Raw genomic sequence first — 25,942 nt, forward strand, 5'->3', positions numbered from 1 at the left:
AGAAGGAGGTACTGTCACTGCCCCCATTGACAGAGGCCACACAGACACCCGGAGGCCTGGGCTCCCAAACCACACACTCTCCTACCATTCTACTGGCTCATGTGCTGAGCCAGGGCGTGGCTTCCTCCTCTGGGCCATCCCACCACTGGGACCACAGGCTCATCTTCATATGTTGCCTGGGGTAGGGAAAGGAAGAGCATTCACCTCTCTCCATTCCCTCCTCTCGCCTACCCAGAGTGCTAGATCACGTCATTACGATCCTTAACACCCTTTGTGACTCCCCAGGACCTCCGGGGTCCTGCCGGAGGTCTTCACTACCTGCGCCCACCCTATTCCTCCACTATTTCTCCCTGGAAACCCTGCCAAACTTCACCATTCCCTTCCCCTTCCTTGCAGTGCCATCGCTGCCCCCCCCCCCCAACTCCTCTACCCCGCAGATCCCTACTCATCCTGTTGGGGAAGCCCACACACAGCAGAGGCCAGCACTTCCTCCTTGCCGCTCTCTGGGATCTCGCCCACACCCCTCCTGCTGCTGCAGGGTGGCGGCAAGGATTTAGCTGTGCACCCGACTGCAACACTAGGTGGGGAGCTCCTTAAAGAAGGCAAATATGTGTGGTCCCCTCTGAACCCACATACCCAGCTCATAGGAGGGACTACAAAAATGATGGGCGCTGTTGAAAAAGTACAATTCCACCCGTACCTGTAAGACCCTATGGCAATCAAGAAGAGGAAAATGGGGTACAGTCCCCACCCCACTGGCCAACTTTCTTTCCCTGAGATCAACAGGGCACGAGGTGGGAGACAGAAGCCTCACTTTTCTCATAGCTCTTTGAAGTAGAAGCAGTTGGCTCCTGCTGTCCCCTGCTGGCCTGATCCCTTGAGGCCTGGGAGTGGCAGGGAAAGGGGACGGCGGATGTGGGAAGAAGCTGTGCCCACGCCCCACAGGGGCAGAAGAAGTAAGTCCCACAGATTTCACATCACTATTCTCTGGGGCCGCTCAGCTCCGTGGGGTGCAGATGGCCCAAGAAGACACATGGTAATCACTTGTCCAGGCAGGGGCTACCACCGGGGCCTCAGCATGTGCCTGCACCCCACTGTGTGCTCCCAACCCCCACCTTAGGAGACAAGGCAGAGGACTGGACTGGACGCCCTGGAAGGGTGCTTGGTGCTCAGCGACATTGTAATTCTTCGGTCAACAGGTCCATTTCAAGGCAATGAGACCTCACCGGGACATACCTACCCTCGGTGGGCAGCCCCGACAAAGCCCGTGTCCCTCGCACCACAGCCATGAGAGCTCAACCTCACCTCGTTGACATCAATCTTGTTCTTCTCCATGTAGTCTCTGTCATTGACCTGGCCGCCATCCACAAACTCCATCAGAAGGACCCGCTTGGTGGACAGCTCCCAGTAAATGCGGGGGACCTGAAATGGGAAAGAGCAGGTCAGAAGGGCTGGCGGGCCGGAAGCTAGGGGCCAGGACCACAGAAAGGTACAGTGAGCCAGGCAAGGACAGATGCTCCTGCCAGGAACAGGAGACGAAGCCTGAGTGGGACCTGAGCAGTAACAGGTGGGGAAAGCGAGGGTCGGGCCAAGACAGGAGGGCAGGCCAGGCTGCCTCCTCTGCCAGCAAGGCCTCTGGTCCTTCCATTAGAGACCCCCTCCTGCTTGGGGACCATAGAACAGCTTCCCCACCCTCCTCAGTGCCTCCAGACACAATTAAGAGCCAAAAGTAAAATTGAGACTTAGGGGAAAAGGTGTGGAACCCCCCATACCTGAGCCAGAGTTGGCATTAAAAGCTATTTCCCTCTCTCACTAGGCCAATTGCAAGCTCCTCACATGAATCTCATCCCTTTGCCTCAGCTTCTACACCTGTGCAATGGATATATTATATGTATATGTTTATGAATGAGTTAACCAAAGAACACATTTTTTTACTGGATGATAAATTTTTCAGTAAGGAAGTCCTGAGTTTTCTCAGGCCTGTTCCTACAGGTCTTCTGTGGCAGACAATGCTGGATCCTAACCCAGTACCTATTCCCAATCCTCCTCTTCCCCAGAGATAGGAAAAATGAAATATTTTCCCTGCTTGCTTTGCAATCAGTATGGCCACAGGACACCGTTCTGGCTTATGAGTGGAGGTCTGCTAGAAGCTCTGGGAAGGTTTTTATTTTCTTCATAAAAAGGGATGTTTGTAAATGGTGCAGCTCTTCTTACCTTTCTGTCCTACTTTGAAAGTGAATGTGATACCTGGAGCTGCAGCAGCTATCTTGCAACCATGAGGAAAAGTCCAAGAAAATCAGAGATGCCTGCCCTGACACGGTCAAACCACTAACAATATCAGCAGGCAACTGCTGTAAGCCTTCTTGCCATGTGAGGAAAATAAATCTTTTTTGTTTGTTTACGATACTCTAAATTGGGCTATTGGTTACCTGTAGACAAATGCATTCCTAATTGATATGCTCTCCAACTCCCTTGGACTCTAAGAACACCCAATAGCCAAAAAAAAGAACAGATTTCACCAGGATTAGGCAGGAGGTCAGACCGCACCAATGGCTGCTGGGCTGCCATATGAGTGAGTGACAGCCAAGAGTGCCACCAATGCCAGGACGAAGGAATTACTGGGATATTTAGCATGTCACGTTTCCCCAACAACTTGATGGGCTCGTTTCCACATACAAATAAAGAAACTAGGGCAGTTAATTCAAGGGTTCTGGGGAATAAGGACTTCCCTCATCTCGACCCCCAAAACTCATCTGGCAGCAAGACCCCAGTGCTCAAGTCAAAAAACCTGTTTCCCTTCCTACTTCTGCTAACTCTGCCATGTCTTAGTCCAGCCACTTAACCTCCAATGCCTCAGTTTTCCTCCTTACAAAGGACTGTTCCTGCCCCATTGCAAGGAGCTCTGAGGATAACGGGGGGCTGCGCATACCAGTAAAACACCCTGAGCTTCCTGGAACGAGGGTCCCAACTGAAGTCAAGGTGTCATTTGGGTTTGCTACTTTCCTACAGTTTGGGCCATTTGAAAATCTGGGCTAGAGAAATCTGTGATTCTCTAGGACTGTGAACTGAAATTTCAGTCCTGCTTGGTACTTCTCAAAAGCTACCTTTAAAAATATGAGTGCAAGTTTGCTGTCCTTGACCATGGCTTCCAAAGGGAAGGGACACATTTTGGGGTTAAGTTCTTCCCCAGGTTTGTTTGGAAACCTAAGCTTGGCAGTGGACACCAGGGGCTCCAGGGACATGAGGTCGAACCCCCATCTGGGTCTGCCTGGGGCAACATGGAAAACAGCTTGAAAGAGCCACAGATGGAAGAGAAAAACCCAAAGACTGGAGACTCTGGCCTTGTTAATAAGGGCAGTGGGAGGCTGCACTCCCCGCGCCTCCACCTTTCTCCCCGGTCTCCCCCCAGATGCAACCATCCCTGTCTGACAACACGATGGCCCTCTGCGGCACCTGCTTAGATCTCAGATGACAGAATACCAAACCGGGAGGTAGAGAGTTTTGCCATGAGAGTTCAGGGAGGATGGCAACTGCCCCCTGATGGTGACACCACAGAAAGGACTTCAAAAGGCAGATCTGCTCCCTGCACAGTTAGGAGAAACTTGGCTGGACAGTGGGATGTAAGGTAGACAACTTGCTCCTAAGTTACCCTGTGGGCAGGAGGGTTTGAAGTGTAAGGTGAAATTCCCTTCACCCCAAAACCAGTGTTTCATCCCCATGCCTTACTCTTCTCCTCCCATCACAGTAGGGAAAGATGAAAGAGAATCATTTTAAAGAGGCAATGAGAAGAACCCACCACCTCCTCCAAACAAAACTGAACCTAGGGAGGTTCATGGCCAGCGAGGCCCAAGGGTCACACCCTGGCCATCAGGACTCTAGATCCAAAATCTATCTCCTTAATAAAGATCATAGGCCCCACTCCCGTGGGCTCCACATACCCCCATGCTGGGGCCAGTCCTGATCCAAAGAAGGAAGGCACAGATTATGGAAAATTCCAGCTCAAGACCTTGGGCCTCAACCTCATAATCTGGCCCTGACCTCACGCTTCTATTTTGTTCCTGCGCTTTGGTGAACACAACTGTGAAGCAGGCCCCAATTTGTCTGGGCCAGTGCCCATCACCTGAGGGAGCCCAGGGAAGCAGAGCACAGACCCGGAGTCAGATCGTCAGGCTGGAGCCCTGGTTCTGCCACCTCCAAGCTATGTGACTGCAGGTACATTGCATGACCTCTCCAAGTGCCAGCTTCCTACCTGAAAAAAGGCGATGACATTGAAGCAACATCCCCAACTTCCCACTAGCATGTGTGGAGTCCTGGCACTCAACACAGCAGCACACACTTAGCACCTGCTAGACAAGCATCAGCTGCCATATGACAGGCGTGTAGAGTATCACAGGTGGTTCTGATACACAACCAGGGCTAAGAGCTAATACTACAGACAGTTCAGCACAATAAATTATTGTGCCCCATGAATTATCATGAAGGCAGAATAGCACAGTGATTTAACATGCAGGCCCTGGGGCCAGGTTGCCTCCATCCAGAACCTGCCTCTGCCCCTTACAGGAAGCTGTGTAACCTCAGGCAAATGGTTTCATCTCTCTGGGCCTTAATCTCCACACCATTGACATGGGGCTAATCATGGCATTTTCCTCGTATGGCTAGATAAGGATTAAAGAGCAAATACGAGGCGCCTGGGTGGCTCAGTAGGTTAAGCTCTGACTTCAGTTCAGGTTACAGTCTCATGGTTCGTGAGTTCAAGCCCCACATCGGGCTCTGTGCTGACAGCAGCCTGAAGCCAGCTTCAGATTCTGGGCCTCCCTCTTCTCTCTGCCCCTCCCTGTCCCTCTCTCTCTCTCAAAATAAACAAACATTAAAAAGTAAATAGGGGCACCTGGGTGACTCAGTCGGTTGAGCATCTGACTTCACCTCAGGTCATGATCTCACGGTTCATGAGTTCAAGCCCCACGTCAGGCTCTGTGCTGACAGCTCAGAGCCTGGAGCCTGCTTCGGATTCTGTGTCTCCCTCTTTCTCTCTGCCGCTCCCCCACTCGTGCTCTGTATCTCTCTCAAAAATAAACATTTTTTAAAAAGTAAATATACACAAAGCACTTTTAAAAAGGTGTCTAACATTGCATAGACATGTGAAAATTATTAACTCACACTAATTATCATACATCAGTGGTTCTTAATCTTTATTTGTAGGAAATTATTCTCCAAAAGCATACACATCCCTCAAGATCTGCCCACAACTTCTGGAGAGTCGCAGGATCCTAACCTTGCACTAAGGAACCCTGGAGTGGCCCTGCTCTGGAGATGACCACTTTACCTACCCTGCCTTGACATGTGCAGGCGCACTCTCATGTCTTCCGGCCTCAAACCCCATGGCTATAAGGCTTCTCCCTCCTACCTTGTCCCCAGCTGTCCCCTGGGTTAGTCACAAACCTCTCCGCATGCTCTGTCCCCTCCCCATAACACACACACACTCTGACTACAAATCCACAAATGCCCTGGTCTTGACCGTTCAGCCTGGCTGCCCTCTCGCCCTCTCCCAGTCTCCCTGACACCACATTTGCATTCAGAGCTCGTCTGAGGCTCCGAGATTTATGGCGTGGGGCTGAGGTTATTAAACCCCACTGGAAGATGCCTCACACACTGAGAGGTAAACTCTTCACTGAGGCTTAATTACGCACAGATGTTGTGATGGGGTGCCAGTGTGCAAAAGCAATCTATCTCCAGTTTTAAGAGCTAAACTGGGTTCACAGTGCAAAATTCGCTTCCCACTTGTTATGTGTTTAAGCAAAATTAATTACTCAGGAGCCCTAGTAGCACCATTGTCTTAGGAACAGTGTGTGGGTTTTAGAAGCAGCAGGTTGAATCGTTACATTAATTATTTACCCATTTGGCATCCTCATTTCAAAAATTTGTGTTATTATTATTATTACATGTCTTGGTCTGGCAGGCGCTAGTTGGCCTCAGCCAGAGGACGATCTGCTGTTTCCATGGGAACGGTGAAGGAGATGGTTCTGTTTGTCAGGTTCATAGTTCTGGTGCTGAGGAGCACCCCTGCCGGGTAAGAGGCAACAGAATGTCCTCAGGCGAGCACCAGAGATGAAATCAGAAAATCTGGGTTGTAGCCCTAGCCCCTCTACTCTAAGACTGCCATCTGTAAAAGGGGATGATGGCTGCTGGCAGGATTCAATGTCATGGTACCTGCAAAGTGTTCAGGGCAGCAGAAGAAACATTTAGTAAGGACTGCCTATCCCTGTGTACAATCAACACTTCTTGGAACCCCGCTCTGAGCTCCTTTATCCCGGGTAGAATTAAGTACTTGCTCTTGGGCATCCACAGAAACACAGCAAAGTCTCTGCCACAGTATGTACCTATGTGCATGGCACAGACCTGCACTGTGGCAACAGTGTGTTTGTCCCCGCTAGATGGGAAGTTTGCTCAGGTAGAAGCCAAACCCTCTCCTACTCATCCAGGGACCCCTAGCTCCTAGCAGAGCAACAAGCTCAGGAAATGTGAGATAAAGGAAGGAAGGAACGGGATATGCAAGTAGAAGCAAACATAGTTTAGACTCCACAGCACTATGCTAATTAGTCTCACTCCTTGTCTAAGAGAGCCAGGTTTTTATTTTATTGGTGGCTTGAACTTCAAGGCTGGGGCAGGATTACCAGATCTAGTCTGCACATCTGGATTTACAGGCACAAGAGGGTCTGTACACGCAGGTTTACAAGGAAAAACCAGTCAAGCGTCCAGCAGGCATTTAGACAGACCTGGCTCTCAACTCACTCAGAGTCAAACTTTGCCAATGGCTACATCTTTCACAAAAATCAGTGTCAAGACACTACATTGACCCACAGTTGCAGCTTTCCCTCCCATGAGCTGAGCTTCAGGATTCTCAGGTGGCTAGTAGAAACACACCCTCAGTCTCCCCATCTCTGTTAATTAATCTGGATAGAAGTATAAACACTACCTCCATTTCTTCGGATGTCTTCAGAAGCCACGAATGCTTTAGTCCAGAGCAAAAGACCTTCCCATTCAATGCACTGAAACACCCTCCTCCCCAAAAGAGCATTGCTTGACTGTTTGCTCTGGAACAAGCACCTGGAGCTCCTAAAGGCTCTGTGACCTCCCTTCCCATCTGCTCCACGCTTCCTGAGTGAAGAGAGAAGGGCCTGATTTCTTCAAAGAGTTGAAAGCCAAGCTCTCTATACAGACTACCAGAGGGGCCCGGCCCCTGCACCATGAAGAGGAGCCCCTGGGTAAACGGGTCCACACCCCGCCACAGACCTAACGCGTTCTAAGAACAGTGGCGGTGACGTGCATCTCTCTCATCCCAACCCCCATGGAGCCCGTGGGGACCATCAGGCCAGTCCTCAAAGGCCAGCGCCAGTGGCAACCTCCTCGGCAGAGCCTTCCCTACCCTACCCTACTCCCTACCACAGGAGTCCCCTCTCCTAAATCTCTAGAACACTTACCAGTGGACCTCGTACAGAGCTGCTACTTCATATCACTCAATATCATTTCCCTCAGGAGGAGTCTTCCGTCACCATATAGGCAGTTTTACAGTAGTTGAAAACACAAACTTTTTCCAACGTGACTGATCTACCAGGGGTCAGTTTGATCCTAATCCAAATTTTGCACTTGCTTCTATGGGCTGTCATCCACAGGAAGCACTGTATGACCTCAGGAAACTGCTTCAGCTGAACTGCACGACATGGGCACACACAACACACACAGACGCACACCTAAATGTTGCCACGTGCATACACCCGCCATCATCACTTTCCATCCGGTTTCAGACGACCCTCCGTCCACACCTCAGAACAACACTCCAACAACTCCTCTGATGCCCAGTTTCACAAGCAGACGTCAAGGTAGAGGCCCTTGTTCTGCTGCCTTACGTACTTCTCAGCCATTTAATGTGTGCAAAAACTACACTACTGCTTTCACTAGGCTCCTACCTTCTTTTATTTTCTGGGTCACCGGTGACATTTCTTAAAATGTGCATTTTCTCTTTTGCGAATTGTCTCTTTTTGTTATTTTTTTTTTACTGACGTGTAATTAACATACAATGTTCTATTAGTTTCAGGTGGGTGATTCAACAATTCTATACATTACTCAGTGCTCATCACAATAAGTGTACTCTTAATCCCATTTATCAATTTCACCCATCCCCCCACCCGCATCCCCCCTTTGGCAACCACCAGCTTTTTCTCTGTATTTCAGCCTGTTTTGTCTTCTTTTGTTTATTTGTTTTGTTTCTTAAATTCCACATGAGTGAAATCATATGCTGTTTGTCTTTCTCTGACTTATTTCACTTAGCACTACATACTCTAGTCCATCCAAGTTGATGCAAATGGAAAGATCTCGTTCTTTTTTGTGGCTGAATAATATTCCATTATATATATTGGGATATGTATAATATATAATATATACTGAAATATATGTAATATATATACTAGAATATATATATATAATATATAATGGCATATATATTATATATTTCAGTATATAATATATATATTATTTGTTATATTATATATATTATATATATACATAATATATATTGTGGAATGTACATAATATATATAATGGATTATATATATTATATATAATGGACTATATATATTATATATAATGGTATATATAATAGTATACATTATATAATATCATTATATATAATAGTATATATATATTCCATTATATATAATATATATATTATATATACATAATATATATTGTGGAATGTATATAATATATATAATGGTATATATATAATAGTATTATACATTATATAATATCATTATATATAATAGTATATATATTCCATTATATATAACATATATATTATATATACATAATATATATTGTGGAATGTATATAATATATACAATGGAATATTATAGATGTGTGTGTGTATATATATCATTTGGTAATATTATATACTGACTATATATATGTAAGTACCGTACATATACATGTATCACATCTTTATCCATTCATCTGTGGATGGACATTTGGCCTGCTTCCACATCTTCGCTTCTGTAAATAATGCTGCAATAAACACATTTCAAACTTAGTGGGCTTTTTCTTTGGGTAAATAGCCAGTAGTGGAATTACTAGATCATATGTTAGTTCTGTTTTTAGTTTTTTGAGGAACTTCCAAAAGTGTTTGCCACAGTGGCTGCACCAATTTACATTCCCACTAAATGTGCACGAGGGTTCCTTTTTCTCCACATCTTCACCAACACTTGTTATTTCTTGTCTTTTTGACTCTAGCCATTCTGACTGGTACATGGTGATACCTCAGTGTGGCTTTGGTTTGCATTTCCCTGATGACGAGTGATGCTGAATTCCTTTTCATGTGGCTGTTGGCACTGTGGTAAGCCTAGCCCTATTTTCCCCCCAAGAAGCCCTGTGGTTTCTGTTGTGTGATTTTTGCATCCTGTGGAGATTTCTAGGAAAACATAAGTTGTACTATAACAGAACTGACTATATTAAGCGAGGTAATATACATATAATGGTAGGAACAGCGCCAGAGCTCAGCTGCGTTAGCTACCATCAGCAGCAGCAGCAGCAGCAGCCCATGCTTCACGGAGACAGAGACCCAGCTTACAGGCCCGTGGGTAGCACTCAATGTCTCAGAATTGCCAATCATTCAATAAACATCTGTTTGACTGACAGGCCAACGATCACATTTGGCATTTCTTTGTAATGCTACCTTCAAGAGCTTTAAGGAGCAACGCTAGGGACAAATCATCCATCCTCGGAAAGAAGACTCAGGAAGGGGGCATCCCCACTCATGTCCTGCAGGGGGAGTGTTCAGGGCAGGGACAGGCCTTCCCTGTGCTCTCTCACCAGACCACCTTGCCTCCACTGCCCTGCCCCTCCCACCTTTAAGAAGTCAATATGCTTGAGCATTTGGGCCACTCTCTCAGCATTCCTCCCTTCGTTGAGGAAATCCAGCTCCAAAGGCAGGTTCTTCTTGGCCTCGTCCACAAGCCACATGAATTCAAACTCTGGAAACAGCTGCTTCACAGCCAGGACGAGCACCTGAAATGCACCAAACACCCCATCAGTCAGCCCACGGCACCCACCACAGAAGCTGGGGTCCCTGCCCTCCCGCCTGGGTCCAGGCAGAAACAGCTCCCCAGGCCTCCTCTGAAGTAAGGCCTCCCTGCTCCCCAGGGGCCCATCTCTGTAGTTCAAATCCAAGAGGATAAAAGCCCAACAGCTGCCAGCAGCCACGACTCCCATGTGCCAAGCCCTCCCCGCATGCCCAGTGCTGGGCTGAGCGCTTAGATCGTGACTCCATTTGGTCTTCACAACTCTGGGCGTCAACCATATGCACTTATCCCCATTTTATAAACAAACAAGTCAAGGCTCTGAGAGTTTATAGGACTGTCCCAAATTCGCCCAGCAAGGAGGCACCGAGTCAGGACTCCACTTGAGTCGACCTCGCCCCCAAACCCTTGCTCTTCCTCACTTACTGAACTGCTGCCTTCAGCCTTTGCTGCTCCCAGACTTGTCCCTCATGGTCCTGTTTACAAAGGGCAGGGAGGGTGCTGCAACTGTGTGGCATTTTGTTATTTCTTAAGCTGAGCAGTGAATACACGAGCATTTATAATGTGATTTTTTTTATACTTTTCCCTTGTCTAGAATATTTCTTGATAAAAAGTACACTGCAATAAGAAAACAAGGCTGGACAAGACAAGAGGAGTAAGAGACAAGGGAAGTGACTACTAGGACAAAAAGCTCAGGTTTCTGGCAATTTGGCCACCTTTGGATTCTTGAGTGAGAACACGATGAAGAGTGGGATTTTAGTGGACTTACAGGGCATTTATCAGTTTAGTAATATGAAATTAAACAACCCTGGCAGAGAACAGGAGCCCAGTGATATCTGTAGAGTATGCCATGTCCCCTCCATGGTCTGGGACTCAGTTCTGAGGCTGCTGCACACTGGGGCTCTAGATTTAAGATGATCTAGAAAGTTCATGGATGATGGCTCTGCAGTAGGTGACGAGGGGGAGGCCAGGAACATGGGAGATGTTTCAGTATTCCCCAAGAGAAACACAGAAGGCAACTCTCCTGTTCTACTATAAGCCTTCCTGTCAGTGTTCAAAGTGATCAATCCTCCCAGAAATTCTTGACATGAATTATAGTCCAAGTTCTCTGAGAATACCCATCTCTACCCCATGGTTACACCAAACAGCAATGAGCAAGAATTAGAAAACCATGGGCCCATTGGTACCAAGAGACCTACCCCATCTTTTGTGGACTGAATGTCTGTATCCCCCTCCCAAAATTAATGTTGAAGTCCTAATCCCCAAGAGATGGTGTTTGGTGATGGAGCCTCAAGGAGGTAATTAGGTTTAGATGAGGTCATGAGGGCAGGGCCCCTATGATGGGATTAGTGCCTGATAAGAAGAGGAAGAGACAGAACGCTCTTCCACGTGGGGGCACAGAGAGAAAGTGGTTCTCTTCAAGCCAGAAAATCCTCACCAGGAACTAAATTAACCAGCACCTTGATCATAGACTTCCAACCTCCAGAACTATGAAAAATAAATGTTATTTAAGTCACCTAGTCTATAGTATTTTCTTATAGCAGCCTGAACAGACTAACACACCATCCCATCTATCCATAAGGACTCACTGAGCCCCAGCTATGAAGCTTGTCATATGCTTCCTTTTGTCCTGGTCTGTATCATGCCCAGCACGGTTATAGGTACACACAATACAAAAGAAAGAGATCTAAAGCAGGGCCATTAACTACAAGGCATTTATGGCTTTGTTTTTAAACCCTATGTCCCAGACGATGTACCAGATGCCATTCTAAAGGAATCACCACTCAGAGTTATTACACTCAATTCCTATCAAAACCCTTTTTAATTACATTCTGCTGCAGTCTAATTTCTTTTAAGTCTTGTCTAGTCTTTCATGAGCTAGACCTGTGACCGTATGATAATTGATTTAGTTTATGTTTTGTTTCTGTTTGAGTCACACAGAGCTAGGAAGGAGAGGTGGCAAGAGTGAAGCCCATACTGCATGTGTCAGAGCCCAGCACAGGGAGCAGCAGTCCCCGGGGCACCGCCTCTCATCGCCATGCCCTCAGACAGCCCTCAGCTGCCACCAATGGGGAGGCAGAGCTGGTGCACAGGAAACAGAAGCACTTGTCCAGTCCACACCTGTCAGCTGAAGCACCTGAATTCCACTCTCTGGGCTCCAAGTTCAGGGAGAAACCTCTTGGACATTTTGCTCCAGCCTAAGTTCCAGAAGTTCTCACCCAGGAGGGCCAAGGAAAGGAACCACAATGGGATTCAGTCATTTGTTTGATCAGTATTTACTGATTACCTCCCAGGCAGTTACCCTGGGCCAGACATGGGCATACACAGGGAGCTACATGTACCCTAGTGGGGTCTCTACCTGGGGATGAAGCTTCTGGCCAAACCATAAATCCTCATCATTTATTGTATGGTCACTGTTATTTGTGACATTTTAAACCATCATTAATATCCAAACAGCATTGAAAGGCATTTTAAAGATTTTTCTGTTACTAATCATTATATAATTAGGCATTACTAGTACAATTGGTTATAAATACCTAATGTCATTAATCATAAAAGCAAAGACTTTATTGATTGATATTAATTGCTAATAGCTAATCAGTAAACCAATTTGTAACCCAAAAAACTTTACAGTACTCATAAAGCTGGTTTCTAAAGCATTGCATGCATAGTGGGTGAGTCACTCCCTTGGTTAACATAAAACAAGAGAGTCTATTTGAATGGAAGTTAGTGGCTCACAGCTTGATAAAAGGATACCATCCCCTTTAGAGTAAGTTTAACAACTTGAAAATGTGATGCTGGCTATGAAGCCCAGAAGATGTACATACTCACAGAATTTTGTACATAATCGAGGGGAGTTACCAACCCCTTGAACTTCAAGGGGGTGGGGAGATGGGTCAGTCATCTGGTCCAAATCTAAAATGGCTTGGGTTGCTGCCATTTTAGACTTTTCATGGCTGAGGAGAATAAAACAAAACAGTTTCACCTTCTGTTTTCATTCAATTTCTTTCCTAAGAGCCTGCCCTAAGTAGATTGGTTGAAGTTTTCCCTTTTTGACAACAGCTGCAGCCAACTAAAATAAAACAGGTGTTGTTATCAATTTGGCTTTTTTGAGTTTTCTCCCAAGATGTATCTTCTCCATAAAATTCTTCCAAAAGCCAATGTCTCCACCAGTGCCTAGCATGTTCTCAATACTCAGATGTTTATTGAATATTCACGTGAATGAGTGAATAAATGAATGAACAAATGAACATTTCAAAGGGTTTGTCCTCTCCCCAGAGAATAATATGTTCACATATGCGTTATTCAAATACATCAAATTTTTCTATTTCTGAGGTTTTGGTGGGAAGAGGGATTACCTCTGAATTTTCGGTAAACACAATTTTGGAATGCCTGAGAATCTTCTACGTGATTTGAAGCCTTATGAATCAATCGAGGTATGTTCAACCATTAATATTTCCTTCAAGGTGGAATAATGAAATTATTTTCCTATAGGGTCATTGGCTCACAGGAAGAAAAATCAATTGTGAGCCACACAGAAATATAATGGAAAAACTGAAAGTCACATCAAAGTTTGAAAACTACCGATTGCCAGTTATAACAACAAAAAAATGGAAATTATCATTATTTAGTGACTACCCCATGCCAGGCACTGTGCTACGAGGCACTTTCTATACATGCTCTCATTTAATCCTCTTCTTGCCCATTTTACAGAGAAAGAAGGCAGTTCCAGGAGGTTAAAGAATTTCTCAAGGTCACATAGCTTGTAATTTCAAATGCAGGACTTGGACCCAGGCTTTTTTCACTCTTTTCTTTATGCAGGCCTGACTCATGCAATACAATACAGGACAATACAATAGGAAGCTTGAGATAAGGCATAAAAAGAACTGTTGTGAACTGTTAAAACCAACTGAAATAAGAACGACTATTATTAAGTTATTATATCTTATAAAAGGAATAACGCTTTATGGGAAAACAGCACACTAAATAGAACGCCTGCACGGATCTGAACTGGTAAAAAATGCATGTTCGACAAGGATCGAAAATCAATTCAGAGTGATGTAAATAGCTTGCCATTCACAGGGTTTATCTTTGTTCTGATAAGTTATTAAAGTGCACAGTTTTTAGAAAAGAGAATGATAGGGTGAAGAGAAGTTTCCATGGGATAGTCTATCTCTGGGCGTTTTTTAATGTATTTTATAGAAAATAAAATCAGCTATTGGGAGTCTGTGCCAACACAAACATTACCTAGCCACCCACTGTTCAATCAACACATTCAGAAAAGAAACAAGATGACAGACAGCATGCACTGAAAATGTTGTTCAAAAAAAGTCAAAAACATGACCGTCACGGGTCTTTATTTTTAGAGGCCCTTGGGATGGGCCAGAGGATATCAAACAGTGGATTCTGGTGCTCAGACCAGAGTCCCACCCCTGTGTGGCACAGCACCTTGGGGACAGGACTTAGACTCTTTAGAGAGTGACAGAGCACGAGAGTATTCATCATCAATTTCAGAAGCTTACAAGACAACAGGGAGTGATACGGGGTGCTGCTACTGGGACCTGGGTATTACGGTTTTACCACCAGCTCATACGTCCTCTGAGTCCTGCCGTGTCTCTAACAGTGAGAACGGCAGTGAGGTCCAGCCTGCTGAGCTCCCTGCTCCTGTGGGTGGCCAAGAGCTGCTGCAAAGCCAGCCGGCCAGCAGCCGAACAGACTCTGCCGTGTCAGTTCACCCCTGCCTGCTGAATCATTGTTCCAATCTCTGGGCCCAATGAGTCTGGCTCTGGACAGCCACTCAAATCAATAAGAGTCACTGGCCATGCATCTAGAAGTAGAGGTGCCCCAACTATTAAAGGGACAATATCAGATGATAATGACAAAGCTGAAAAACACCCTTGGCTGTGCCTTTGTCTTTTGTGCAAAGTCACCAACACCATTAGGTTCATCAAACACCATTTACTGAGAGTCGGCTTCCACTTGGCTGCCACCATTCAACAGTCTACCCGAGAGACCGTCCCCTTCCCCAAGAAAAGTGCCAGGTTCGCAGGAGATACAAAACACTAAGGTCGCCTATGCTACTAGGTGCCAACCCAAAAGCCATTTCCCTCACCTTTCTGGCTAACAGAACCCCAATTTTGTGCATCTTTCATGTCCCCCAAGAAAGGCAGGTCTCAGTCGGAGAAGGTGAATCATGATCAAGTCTCTTACGTCTCTTGCCAAGATTGATTTAGACTTGGGCATGTGGCCTACTTCTGGCCAATGAGATATGAAGGAAATTCTATTGAGGGGCTCTTTTTTGATAAGGAATATGAAGGAAGAAACAGGCCCTCTTTGGCACGGGATGTTACCTACTTGTAATAGCAGGAACTGCTGCAGCTATTTTGGGACCATGAGGAGCACTACCTTAGAAGGACAAGCCAGGATGTGGAGATGGCAAAGTAGAAGACAAAAGGAACCTGGGTCCTTAAAAACCACAGTGAAAAGGGCTGCTGGTGGAGTGTGGGTGGGTGGATGGGCTAAATGGGTGATGGGCATTAAGGAGGGCACTTGTTGGGATGAGCAATGGGTATTATATGTAAGTGATGAATCACTGAATTCTATTCCTGAAATCATTATTACACTATATGTTAATTAACTTGGATTTAATTTAATTTTAATAACAATAATAATAAATTATTTAAAAAAAACAGTGCTGTGCTGGATCAGTCAACCTTGGAACAGTCAACATTATCTCTGGCTGTCTTGGAATGTGATATGATACAGGCTACTATCATTTACACCACTTTTAATTGGATTTTTCTGGTACTTGCAGCCAAAAGCATCTTAATTGATACAACTGGTAGTAGCCCCCCCCACCTCCTCACTCTCAAAAACCTCACTCCCAAACCTGTCCTTATAGCAGACATTAATTTAGATTTACAAGTTCACTTCTTACACTGCACATATTCAAAGGTTAAGCCTATTAGTCACTCTCTCCTTACTATGAATTACTCTGGTCAGATTATCTTCATCTCAAGACCATGCTGTGAGGAATCATAGGGTTGGAGAGGAGAGAGGGACAATAGTGTGCAGCGAGAGGGAAGCATGAGGACACAAAATACCCGCAGTGGTCATAAAAGAAAGCACCAGAAGGCTACGTTTTTCCTCTCCCTTGTCTCCAAGTTTCTGGTGGCTAAGGTCACCTTAATGCCCCCTAGAAATCATTCTTCTCCTGCTAACACACACGACAACCTTTCTGGGGTTTTCATTCCTAAATATAAAATGAAATGAGCTTTCCAGTTAGGCTCTTCTTAGTTTTACAGAGAAGGGTGAGGCCAGGTAGGACACTTTTCCACCAGAGACCAAGCCCAGTGAGAAGGCAGTGCCCCTGGTGCTGCTGTGAACACTGATGTTGGACAGAGGTCACCTCATCTCTGGCTTCTCTTCTAAAGGCGATGAGTATACATCTCTGATCAGCCTTGTGACCCCAGCCCCAGCACTGCCTCGGTCACTGTGCATGAGCCACTCTGTGTGTACTCTGGACACAGTTGTCAGGCTGTACTTCCCAAGAAAAGCATCTGATGCTTATCTCCAGGAGGAGGATGCCAAATCTTTATTGCCGCTATTATTGCTATTGACCTGACAGCCACCGTTACTTAGAGAATGAGGCTCTGATTACAGAAATGCCAGCAGCAGTTCTCCTAAACCAAGTGGGTCCTGATGGCACCACTGGGGACAGGAGTGGCTGCTGGGTCCCAGGACACCCAAGGATGCTCCGAGACTCCCAGTTTACTCCCAAGTATGGCTCTTCCGTATCCACTGACAGGTGCTCCAGAAAACTTGGGTTTCCAGATGGATGCCCAGTGCCACTCGGGAACCCTGCTCCCAAGCCCTGGTCAGCTCCCTTTTCCATCACACAAAGCAGCTATTCCAAACCTTCACCCCCACCCTGGGCCTCCGATGCCACCTCCTACCCCCTCATTCTCAGCAGATGGTCTTGCCTCCTACTGCAGCGAAAAAAATAGAGGCTATCAGGCTGGTACAACTCAGCTGCCCACTTTCCCTCCATCATCCCCCTCTGCCCCACACACTCATCTGTGTGCAGCCTCACCATCTTCCTCTAGTTTCAATCTAGGCTGAATGGGGCTAATGCTTCCACCCACGTCCTTAGAGCCGAACCCCGAGAGTCTCCCCCAGAATCAGATCTGTCAGTTACTTCTCTTTCCTAGATCTCCAGTCCCCCCACACTCCATGGCCACCCTCCCCATCAGCAACAGCCTGCTCCAGTCCCCGCCTCTAATCCTGTGCTTTGCTCTAAGCACAACATGGTCCTCCCCAGTGTCATGGCCACATCTGAGAAGAGTGTTCTACATCAACCATCTCCACTACCTGGGGCCTCAGTTTTCTCCCACCCCTTCACCCCATTCTCCTTGCTCCCTCCACAGGACTCCCAATAACCAAATCCGAAAGGCCCTTTCCAAAGCTTTACTAATTTTATCTCCAATTTGACAGCACTGAGTAATACTGGCAGACTGTATTTCCCCAAATGGCTGCAACAACATCTCCCACTCTGATGCTCTTCTAGAACCTGGTCGCGCAGAGGGGGCTTTTATGACTCTTGTTCTTACCAACAGAGTAAGGAAGAAGTAGTGCTAGGCTAGGTCATAAAAGTGTCCTGTGCTTTCAGCCTTATTCTCGTGGGACACTTGCTCTTTGAACCCAGCCACCATGCTGTGAGGAAGCCCAAACAGCCACAGGAAGGCCTACTTGGAAGGACCCAAGGCCCTGCCCACAGCCCCCACTGAGCTGCCAGCCATGTGAGTGAGCCACGTGGAAGCAGATCATCAGCCAGGCCCCCTCACTGGCACCGCATGAAACACTGGTGAGTCTCTCTACCAACCCTACCCGACTGCAGATTCATGAGCAAAGCACACGACCATTGTTTTAAGCTGCTGTTTTCTAACTCTCTTCTTGAATGGTTTCCATTGCATGTAGCAGCACTGCTCAGTCCTGGTCCTCCTTCAATCTCTCTGGCCTTGCCCTCTCCATTCCTGCGGGGGCTTATCTTCCTGGGTATACACCCCCCATGACGGTGTTCCTCACAGCTCTTCCCTTGCCCTCTCCTCTTCTCTTTGCCTGACCTTCCTAAGTGACCTCAACTACTCCCCCAGATTCAGCTACCTACCATGAGCGTCCCTGCTGTTAAATCCTACATCTCTATTTCCATCCTGAATGCAGACCAGCAGAGCGATCCCCATCCAATCTCCTGACCACAGTATCTTACACCTCACGGTAGTTCCACCACCCGTCCTCCCTTGTTCTGAGGTCATCCTGACGCTACTGATCTCATAAGAAACTGCATTTCCCAGGCTCCCTTGCTAACTGGCTTCCATCTAGGCTTGGCCAGATGGGGCAACACTGGCAAAACGCTGAGGCAGGGCCTGTGGCTCCACCTCCCAGGTGATGGGCCCTACGGCTGTGATCGGCCTCCCAGAGGACCGGCTCATTGTGGGCCAGCTCCACTGGGTGGCCCCAGCTCCTGGGGTCCAGAGAACCATCTCTTCTCCTTGTCCCTCCACCATGAGGGTGGCAGAGGCTTCCTGCAGGTGGTAACTGTTTCACCATCCCATTTGTCTTCTCTGCAATTCCATCCCCTGGGAGCCCCATTTTCTGTTTTGTTTTGTTTTTTAATTTTATTTATTTTTGGGAGAGAGAGAGAGAGAGCATGAGCAAGGGAGGGGCAGAGAGGGAGACACAGAATCCAAAGTAGGCTCCAGGCCCTGAGCTGTCAGCACAGAACCTGACGCAGGGCTCAAACCCACAAACCGTGAGATCATGACCTGAGCCAAAGTCAGTCGCTTAACGGACTAAGCCACCCAGGCGCCCCAGCCCATTTCCTGTTTTAAATTCCCTCTGTTGGAAATACCTAGATCAATTTTCTTTCCTCCCGACTGGACCCTGATGGATACACTGGTTAAAGGCATCCATATTTAATCATTTAAGCCAGAAACGTACAATTTGTTTTATTCTCCTCCTTTTCATTCATGCCAGTATTTGCTACCACCCCATGTAAAGCTGGTCACAAAGTCCTGATGAGTCTGTCCCTCGAGCCCATCCCTCCCCTTCACTCCCATTCCCCTGCCTTGGTTCACAACAGTATTTCTGGTTCCAACCACTACAGCAGCCCCTCCGTTAGTCTCCCTGGCTACAGTCTGCCTGCCTGCCAGTATATCCTCCAAACTGCCAACAGACTCTTGTTTCTAATGTACATCGGATCATGACATTCCCCTGATTTAAATTTCTTGAGTGGTTCCCCACGGACTACAGCAGAGAATCAGATCTGCTCAGTTCCATAGCAGTTCCATACTTGCTGCGTATACTGTTCTATGCCTTCGCCTGCAACATAAGGCCCTCCGTGCTGTCCTGTCGACCTCCTCAGCCCCATCTGTAACCATTCCCAGACACATCACCTGAACCAGCTCAAGTTCTCCTCTAAGCACACCCTGTTTCTCCGAGACTCAGGCCTCGGCACAGGCTGGGCTATCCTTCCCCCACCTGGCTATCTCACCGGCGCCTCAGTGAAGCACCTCCCCCACCCAGGATGCCCCCAACAGACCAGGCACAGAGTTGACAGCACTGTGCACACACCTCTTTCGTGGAGCTCATATCCCCACACGGTGGCTGTTTGTATCCAGACCTGCCCTTCTGCTAAACAGGGATGAAGACAGAGCTTCCTCACTCCTGTGTCCCCAGCACCCATTGGTGCCTGATGCAAAAGAGACCTTCCATGTGTGTGCGAAGTTTAGTCAAGGTAAGCTGAGGGAACAAACTAAGAGTCCAGAGTGAGGAAAGGAACGGAAGGGAGACAGCAGACAAGGGGAGGGACATGCTGGCAGGTTAAATGCACTGACCTCCCAGGCCGGGTGCTGGCTACCGCCCAGCCAGCACCTGGCTCACCCTCCCTTGCTCTGCGGACAGAGCTAGAAAAGTCCAGAGACACAGTCTTCCATCAGGGCTTTTCCCAGGAACGTTTTTAGGTAGACAAGCTTGTTCACTCAAAACATTGGGAGATGAGCATACAGTCTACGTAAATATTTCTATGTGATCTTCCTGTCACTTCTACATCCCTAGGCTGACCACATGCTCCCTTCTGTTATAAATTAACAAATTAAGCTGTAACTTTTCTACCCCCAAGGAAATCACTTTTGGTTCATCTCATTTCTACAACATGCAACTGAGGTCTCGTTGGCCCCAACAGCTGCCCATCATGTTCTGAGACCATCCTCAGATAGTTCCTAGGAACAAATTAAGAAGAACTGACCAACCCAGCCAAGGGCCCACCCCCCCCCCCCCCGCCCCCCCCCCCCCGCCCCCGACCCCACCCCAGTCATAGCACAGTCACAACACTTCCTTTGTCATGGTCTCAAGCTTTCCTCTCCTGCCTTGCTGCTCAAAAGGTCACACTCCACCCAGCTGCCTTGAACCAGTGTCACAGGAGCCACCTAGTTTCCAGAGAAATATAGAATGAGGATAAAGGAAAGAGAAAGGGGAAGGCTCTCACCTCCATCAGGAGAATGTCCTTCGAGCTCTGAGCCTGTACCTTTGGATGCTGGACCTTCACAGCCACCGTCCGCCCATCATGCAGCACTGCCTTGTGGACCTGGGCCAGGGAGGCGGCCCCCAGGGGGGTGTCATCAAAGCTCATGAACAAATCATGGATCTGTCAAGAGTGGAGAGAGAATGGAGTGAATAAGATGACCCAGTTCAGTGAAAGGGGCCAAGAGGATGGGCCAGGGCCAGTGCTGCCTGATGCCCCGAAACAGACTTTCTGCTCCACCGGTTGTATGTCAACCCAGCACCTTGCCTGGGCTCCCTGCTGCCATGGAGATTCCCAGCAAGCATCTGGAGGGAGAGAGAAAACACATGTGGAGGGTGTGTCCCCATACACATGCATGGGTGCTCAGAGCACCTCCATTTAAGGCCAAAGAAGTGCTGTCTAGAATGTTCAGAATGGAGTACCGTCTGCTCATTTAATTATGCAACATTGCACCCCTGGGACTCTCATGCGCACACATAAAATCAAGAGTAAGCAGAACCAGGGCACCAGACAGCCCAAGGCAGGGATCAGATATTCCAACCAGCCAACATGGAGAGCTCAAGGGATCCCAGGCTGGAGACTCCAAACCTAACAGCCGCCTCTTGTTCCTGCCGGAGCAGCAGGCTCAACATGGGTCCTCAAGCCCACTCTCGGCCAGTGGAGCAGACACCCAGCAGGGACCCCAGGGCCGCACACCCCAGCCTCGCTTTTGGCCCCTACCTGCAATGCCACCCAAAGGGAGCCTTGGGCAGATCCCTTGCCCTTTGTCTATGAAATGGAACATGTACTCCTAACTTTTCTGCCTTCTCTTCTCTTCTTCCTTCCTTCCTTCCCTCTTAGAAATGCCATACCAAATTTTCCTAAAGGAAAAAAGTCTTTCTGACTTGAGTGGTCACACCTACATGGTCCAGATATGAATATTCTACCAGATGGGAAGGAGGTCCCCAAAAACCTCTTGCCAAAATGTCCAAGGCTGAAATTCTCACTCCCTCCATTTCTTTAAGTCCCTGTATAGCCTCCCAATCCTGGAAGGTCCAGACATTCTCACACACACACGTAAGTGTGCCCATGCATGCTTAGTCCCAAGGCCCTCCTTCTCATGTCCCCCAGGCTCTCACACCCATTCAGTCCTCTTGCCGCCCCCCTTCTGCAGCAGGCACTCCACCCTGCCCCTCAGCCCCCTCCTCTCCTGGGGCTTCAGCAGTCAGACAGCCCATGGCCACCATCCTACCCCTCTGTTTGCTAGGCTGCACTAGTAGCTTGCTAATCTCCCTCATAAATCACTCCCTCCAGCCCTGTCATCATTTCTGTATCTTTCACGAAACTCCATCCCATTTATCAACATCCTTTGGAGGTCAAAGGTCCAGGCAACATGGGAGGGGCCCACACTTCTGTCACAGGAGATGGGTATGGATTGGCTTCCCTGTCCCCCTTCTTCTTCCTGGGTTTTTATTTGTACTCCTCCCAGTGCCTATTTACCCACCTCCTTCCCCAACCATATACTTGTCTCTTTCCCTCCCTCCTGAGTTCAAGGCTCCCTGAGGGCCAGATTCTCCCTTACATCAATCACCCCAAGTCTCCCCATACAAGAACCCTTTATTCTGGACTTGGGCTTGGATTGGGAGAATGAAAGAACCACCATCCTGTAAACCTCATCAGAACATCGGCTTCAGGTAGGCAAGGATTTTTGTCCGTCTTGTTAGCTGTCGAATTCCTTGCACTTAGAAGAGCCCCAGAACCAGTTGGTGCCAAACACATATTTGTTGAAAGACTGAATCCACTATTCTCTCCATTGGAGAGGAACTCAATCAACTCTTTCTTCCTTTTGAAATGGCTGGGCCTTCCTGCTCCCACACTCCTACTAATCCAAAATCCTCAAATGTAAAAGCACATGTCCTGTATGGAATTTACCTAGGTGGACTCCCCCTGTTACTCCAGGGCAGGTATGAGAGACCCCAGCCTGGTCGATCAGAACCCTGAATACCCTGGGTCACACTGACTGGTTCAGAGATGGACAGGTGACCCAACTGATCCAATCAGACTCAACTGTTTTACTTCTGTTTGAACTGTAGGAGAAGGGATTTTTTTCTTTCTGCTGAACTTGAACGTAAAAATTGAACTTGAAGTCTGGAGCTATCAGGAATCTCAATAGCAAAAAGAAGAAAGCAGAGACGAGATAGTGAATGCATGGTTGAGCCCCTTGATCTAGCCATGCCTGAATACCCACCCTATAATTCCTTTTTCTGCTTAAGTCAGTTTGAGTTGTTTTCTGTCACATAGGACTAGAGGGGCTCTGATATTTCTTGGGCCCCATCTGGGGTAGATGAAAGAAACATGAGCATGGTGCCCAGCACCCCCAAGAGGCTCAGTAAACGCGAGTTCCATGGCCTCCCCTCTCTCCTCTCCTCGGTGGCCTCTTGCTGGGACAGGGATCCAGGAATAGAAGGGAGGGAGAGCTTCAGCAATATTCCTGGCCATTACATAATGAAATCAACAACAACTTCCTTTAGAAACCCTCTGGCTGTTCCTAAAGGAGCACCAAGGAGAACGTTTTCTGGAGCATTTCTGTGAACTCAGACCCTCATCTCCCAGGCAGCTGGAACGGCCCCATCTTCCCACTGCAAAGGGACTTGGGGGTCATCTGACCCCACTCCCCACCCCAAGCCTCCACCTGGCTTCCTGGGAACATTTGCTCATTTTCTAAGGACAGCCAGTCTTCAAATCAGTGTCATTGCGGGGACGCTGCAGAGTCATTGCAACTGAAGAGTGACATGGCATCACTAGGGCTGTGTGGCAAGAACAGCTGCCAGGAGCACTCCAGGGAGAGGTGAAGGGAGGAAAGGGCTGAGGCAAGCATATCCCAATCTCCAGGGGGAAAGGAAGCCTGGCCCACCATCTCCCCAGGGAACAAGATGGGGTCCTCCCACAATCCCCTGCCCCTACCAGGGGATGCACGGGGTCCAGAGCTTAGGATACCACCCAAACTCAGGTGCCTCAACTCAGCACCCTGAACAAGGCCCAGCTGTGAGGACCTGCCCTAATCCCCAATTTGACCGATGGAGGCAAAGAGAGGCATGGGGAATGAAGAGGCACCACTCACTCTGCACAGGGAACCTGCTGGGCACATCCCCTCCTCACCCCACCCCTGCCCACCCACCACCTCCCAGGGCCCCTGCAGCCATCCTTTCCCCTCTATCAGGAACCAAGTCACACACCCACACCCTCCTGTGCTTACACACACACACACACACACACACACACACACACACACACAAAATTGATTGCTAGTGAATGTTCCTAGCTGGCTTACAAAAAAGGTAATTAAAGATTGGTGCTACAGCCTGTAATTAAATATGAATAAAGTATCTCTAAATGGAACCTGATTCAAAGTATTCAGTGCAAGTACTTTGTGCTGATAGATAGTAAGGAAAAATAGACACTGTCCCGAAAGCAGAATTATGCCCCCCACGTGGCTGACACAAACACCACCCCCTCCAGTCAGGCCCCGGCCCCCAGCCCTCTGAGCAGAAAGCCATTAGCGGAGGCCAACGGCAGCATGCACAGCAATTAGAGTGGAGCGGGGCCCTGAGCTGCCTCAGTCCCTCACACAAACCTGTCTCCCCTTCTAGGGCTTTCTTTCCCTCGCTCCTCTTTCTTTCCTGGGGGTCTGGCAGCAAAATCAATTAAGTAAGACAACTGCATTTTAAAATGACGAGCTGTGCTTTTTAATTACTGTCAGCCCATGATTCAAATATACTGATGTCCCTGTCTAGAAAAGGAAAAATAATCAGGAAAAAAGTTTCTCTAGCTTTGTATTATCTGGTTTTTCAGGGTACGTGTGTGTGTGTATGTGTATGTGTGTGCGTGCAAATGTAAGGGGCGGTGTTTGGTTTTTTATGAGCAGAAAACATCAGAAGGGCAAGAAGAAATGTGTCTTCCCCCACAGGCTCAGGTTAAGACTTCAGCGGGCTGGCATCAGCTGGGGTCCAGGAAACTGAGGCCACATGACATCATACCCAGGTACAGGACAGAGTGTGAGACTCTCTGGGAAGTTAGGTCTGCAGATTCTCATGAAGCCAGTTTTCTGGATAAATGTTTCCAAAATGCCACACTGGGCAGCCAAGCACTGGCCAGGGTCCTCATTTCACCCAAAATAAGGTAAGAGGGTGAGGATCTTCTGTAAACACCATAGTAGGACTCCTGGGGAGGAGTTTCACATAAGTCTCTCAGCCGGCCAGCCTCAGGCCCCTCACCAGCCACAGGAAGGGGGATGTCCTGGATTTTCCAAGATGGCCCAAATTCAAATATCCCATCCTGGCGACCCCATAGTCATGCACATCGGACCTATTCTGGATTTACTACATCAAGCTACATTGACCTAAGATAATGCCAACAAATCGAACAAACCCACAACTGGCTGGCTCCGGTTGAAGACAGGAGCTTGCCTCAAAGCAGGCAAGTCCAGGCCTAGCTGCCAAGGCCAAGCAGCTCCCACTCAGGAGTTGGGAAGACTGCCCAGGGCACCTGGGGAAGGTTACCATGGCATCAGCAGCAAACAACATCTGGATCTCGAGGTCTAGAGATGCCCCCCTCCCCGTGCCTGGCTGGGTGCCAGCAGCCATCCACTACAGTCTGATGAGGAGAGGGACAAGTCCCTGTACTAATGGAGTAGCTGGAGTGAACCTAGCCCACCCTGAGCCTGCGGCAGACAAGACAGGCCCAGCTACCAAGGACTCTGCAAAGCACAGACTGCCTTGAACAGAAAACCCACCATCACATCCTATATGCCGTTGCTTAAAACCCACCCTCTTGTCACCGTTTCTCAGGGACCTTCCTCTTGTCACCATTTCCCAGGGACCTGCCCCAGGCATGCCTCCATCTCACAGTCACCCTGTTGGCTGATACCCCACTTTGCTGCAATTCCTTCTCCCCGTTAAACATGCCTGGTTTATATCCCACCTGTTTAGGGTCATTCCTGCACCTTGTAAGTAACACATGATGCTGACAGCAAATAGGTGGCACATGGTCCTCTCATTCCCCCTGCAGTGGTTTTAAAATAAGTCCACAGGTACTTAACAACTCCTCCCTTTGAGAGGTGCAGCCTACTGCCCACCCACCTCCGAGTGTGAGCTAGACTCGTGACCTGGCATATGGAGGAAATTAGTGCATGCCTTCTTAGACATCACCAGACATCCTTCCTGTCCTTTCCCGGAGAGCGTGCTCTTGGGAAAGCAAGCTGCCATGTCATGAGGACACTCAAGCAGCCTGTGGAGAGGTCCATGGGGTAAGGAACCAA

The 25,942-nt window shown here is 48.0% G+C and overlaps 1 protein-coding gene across 1 annotated transcript in view; it reads right to left on the minus strand.

Moving 5' to 3' along the window:
- The window catches only part of ADCK1 (aarF domain containing kinase 1), a 121,620-nt gene that overhangs the window by 22,504 nt on the left and 73,174 nt on the right, over positions 1-25,942 (minus strand). The window contains exons 5-7 of the mRNA XM_049612403.1: positions 20,611-20,769; positions 9,898-10,056; positions 1,306-1,422 (exon numbers count right to left, since the gene is read on the minus strand). Of these exons, the coding sequence (XP_049468360.1) occupies positions 1,306-1,422; positions 9,898-10,056; positions 20,611-20,769 (435 nt within the window). The remainder of the gene's footprint in view (positions 1-1,305; positions 1,423-9,897; positions 10,057-20,610; positions 20,770-25,942) is intronic.

This window comes from Panthera uncia, assembly GCF_023721935.1.
Source record: "Panthera uncia isolate 11264 chromosome B3 unlocalized genomic scaffold, Puncia_PCG_1.0 HiC_scaffold_1, whole genome shotgun sequence".
Lineage (NCBI taxonomy): Eukaryota > Metazoa > Chordata > Mammalia > Carnivora > Felidae > Panthera > Panthera uncia.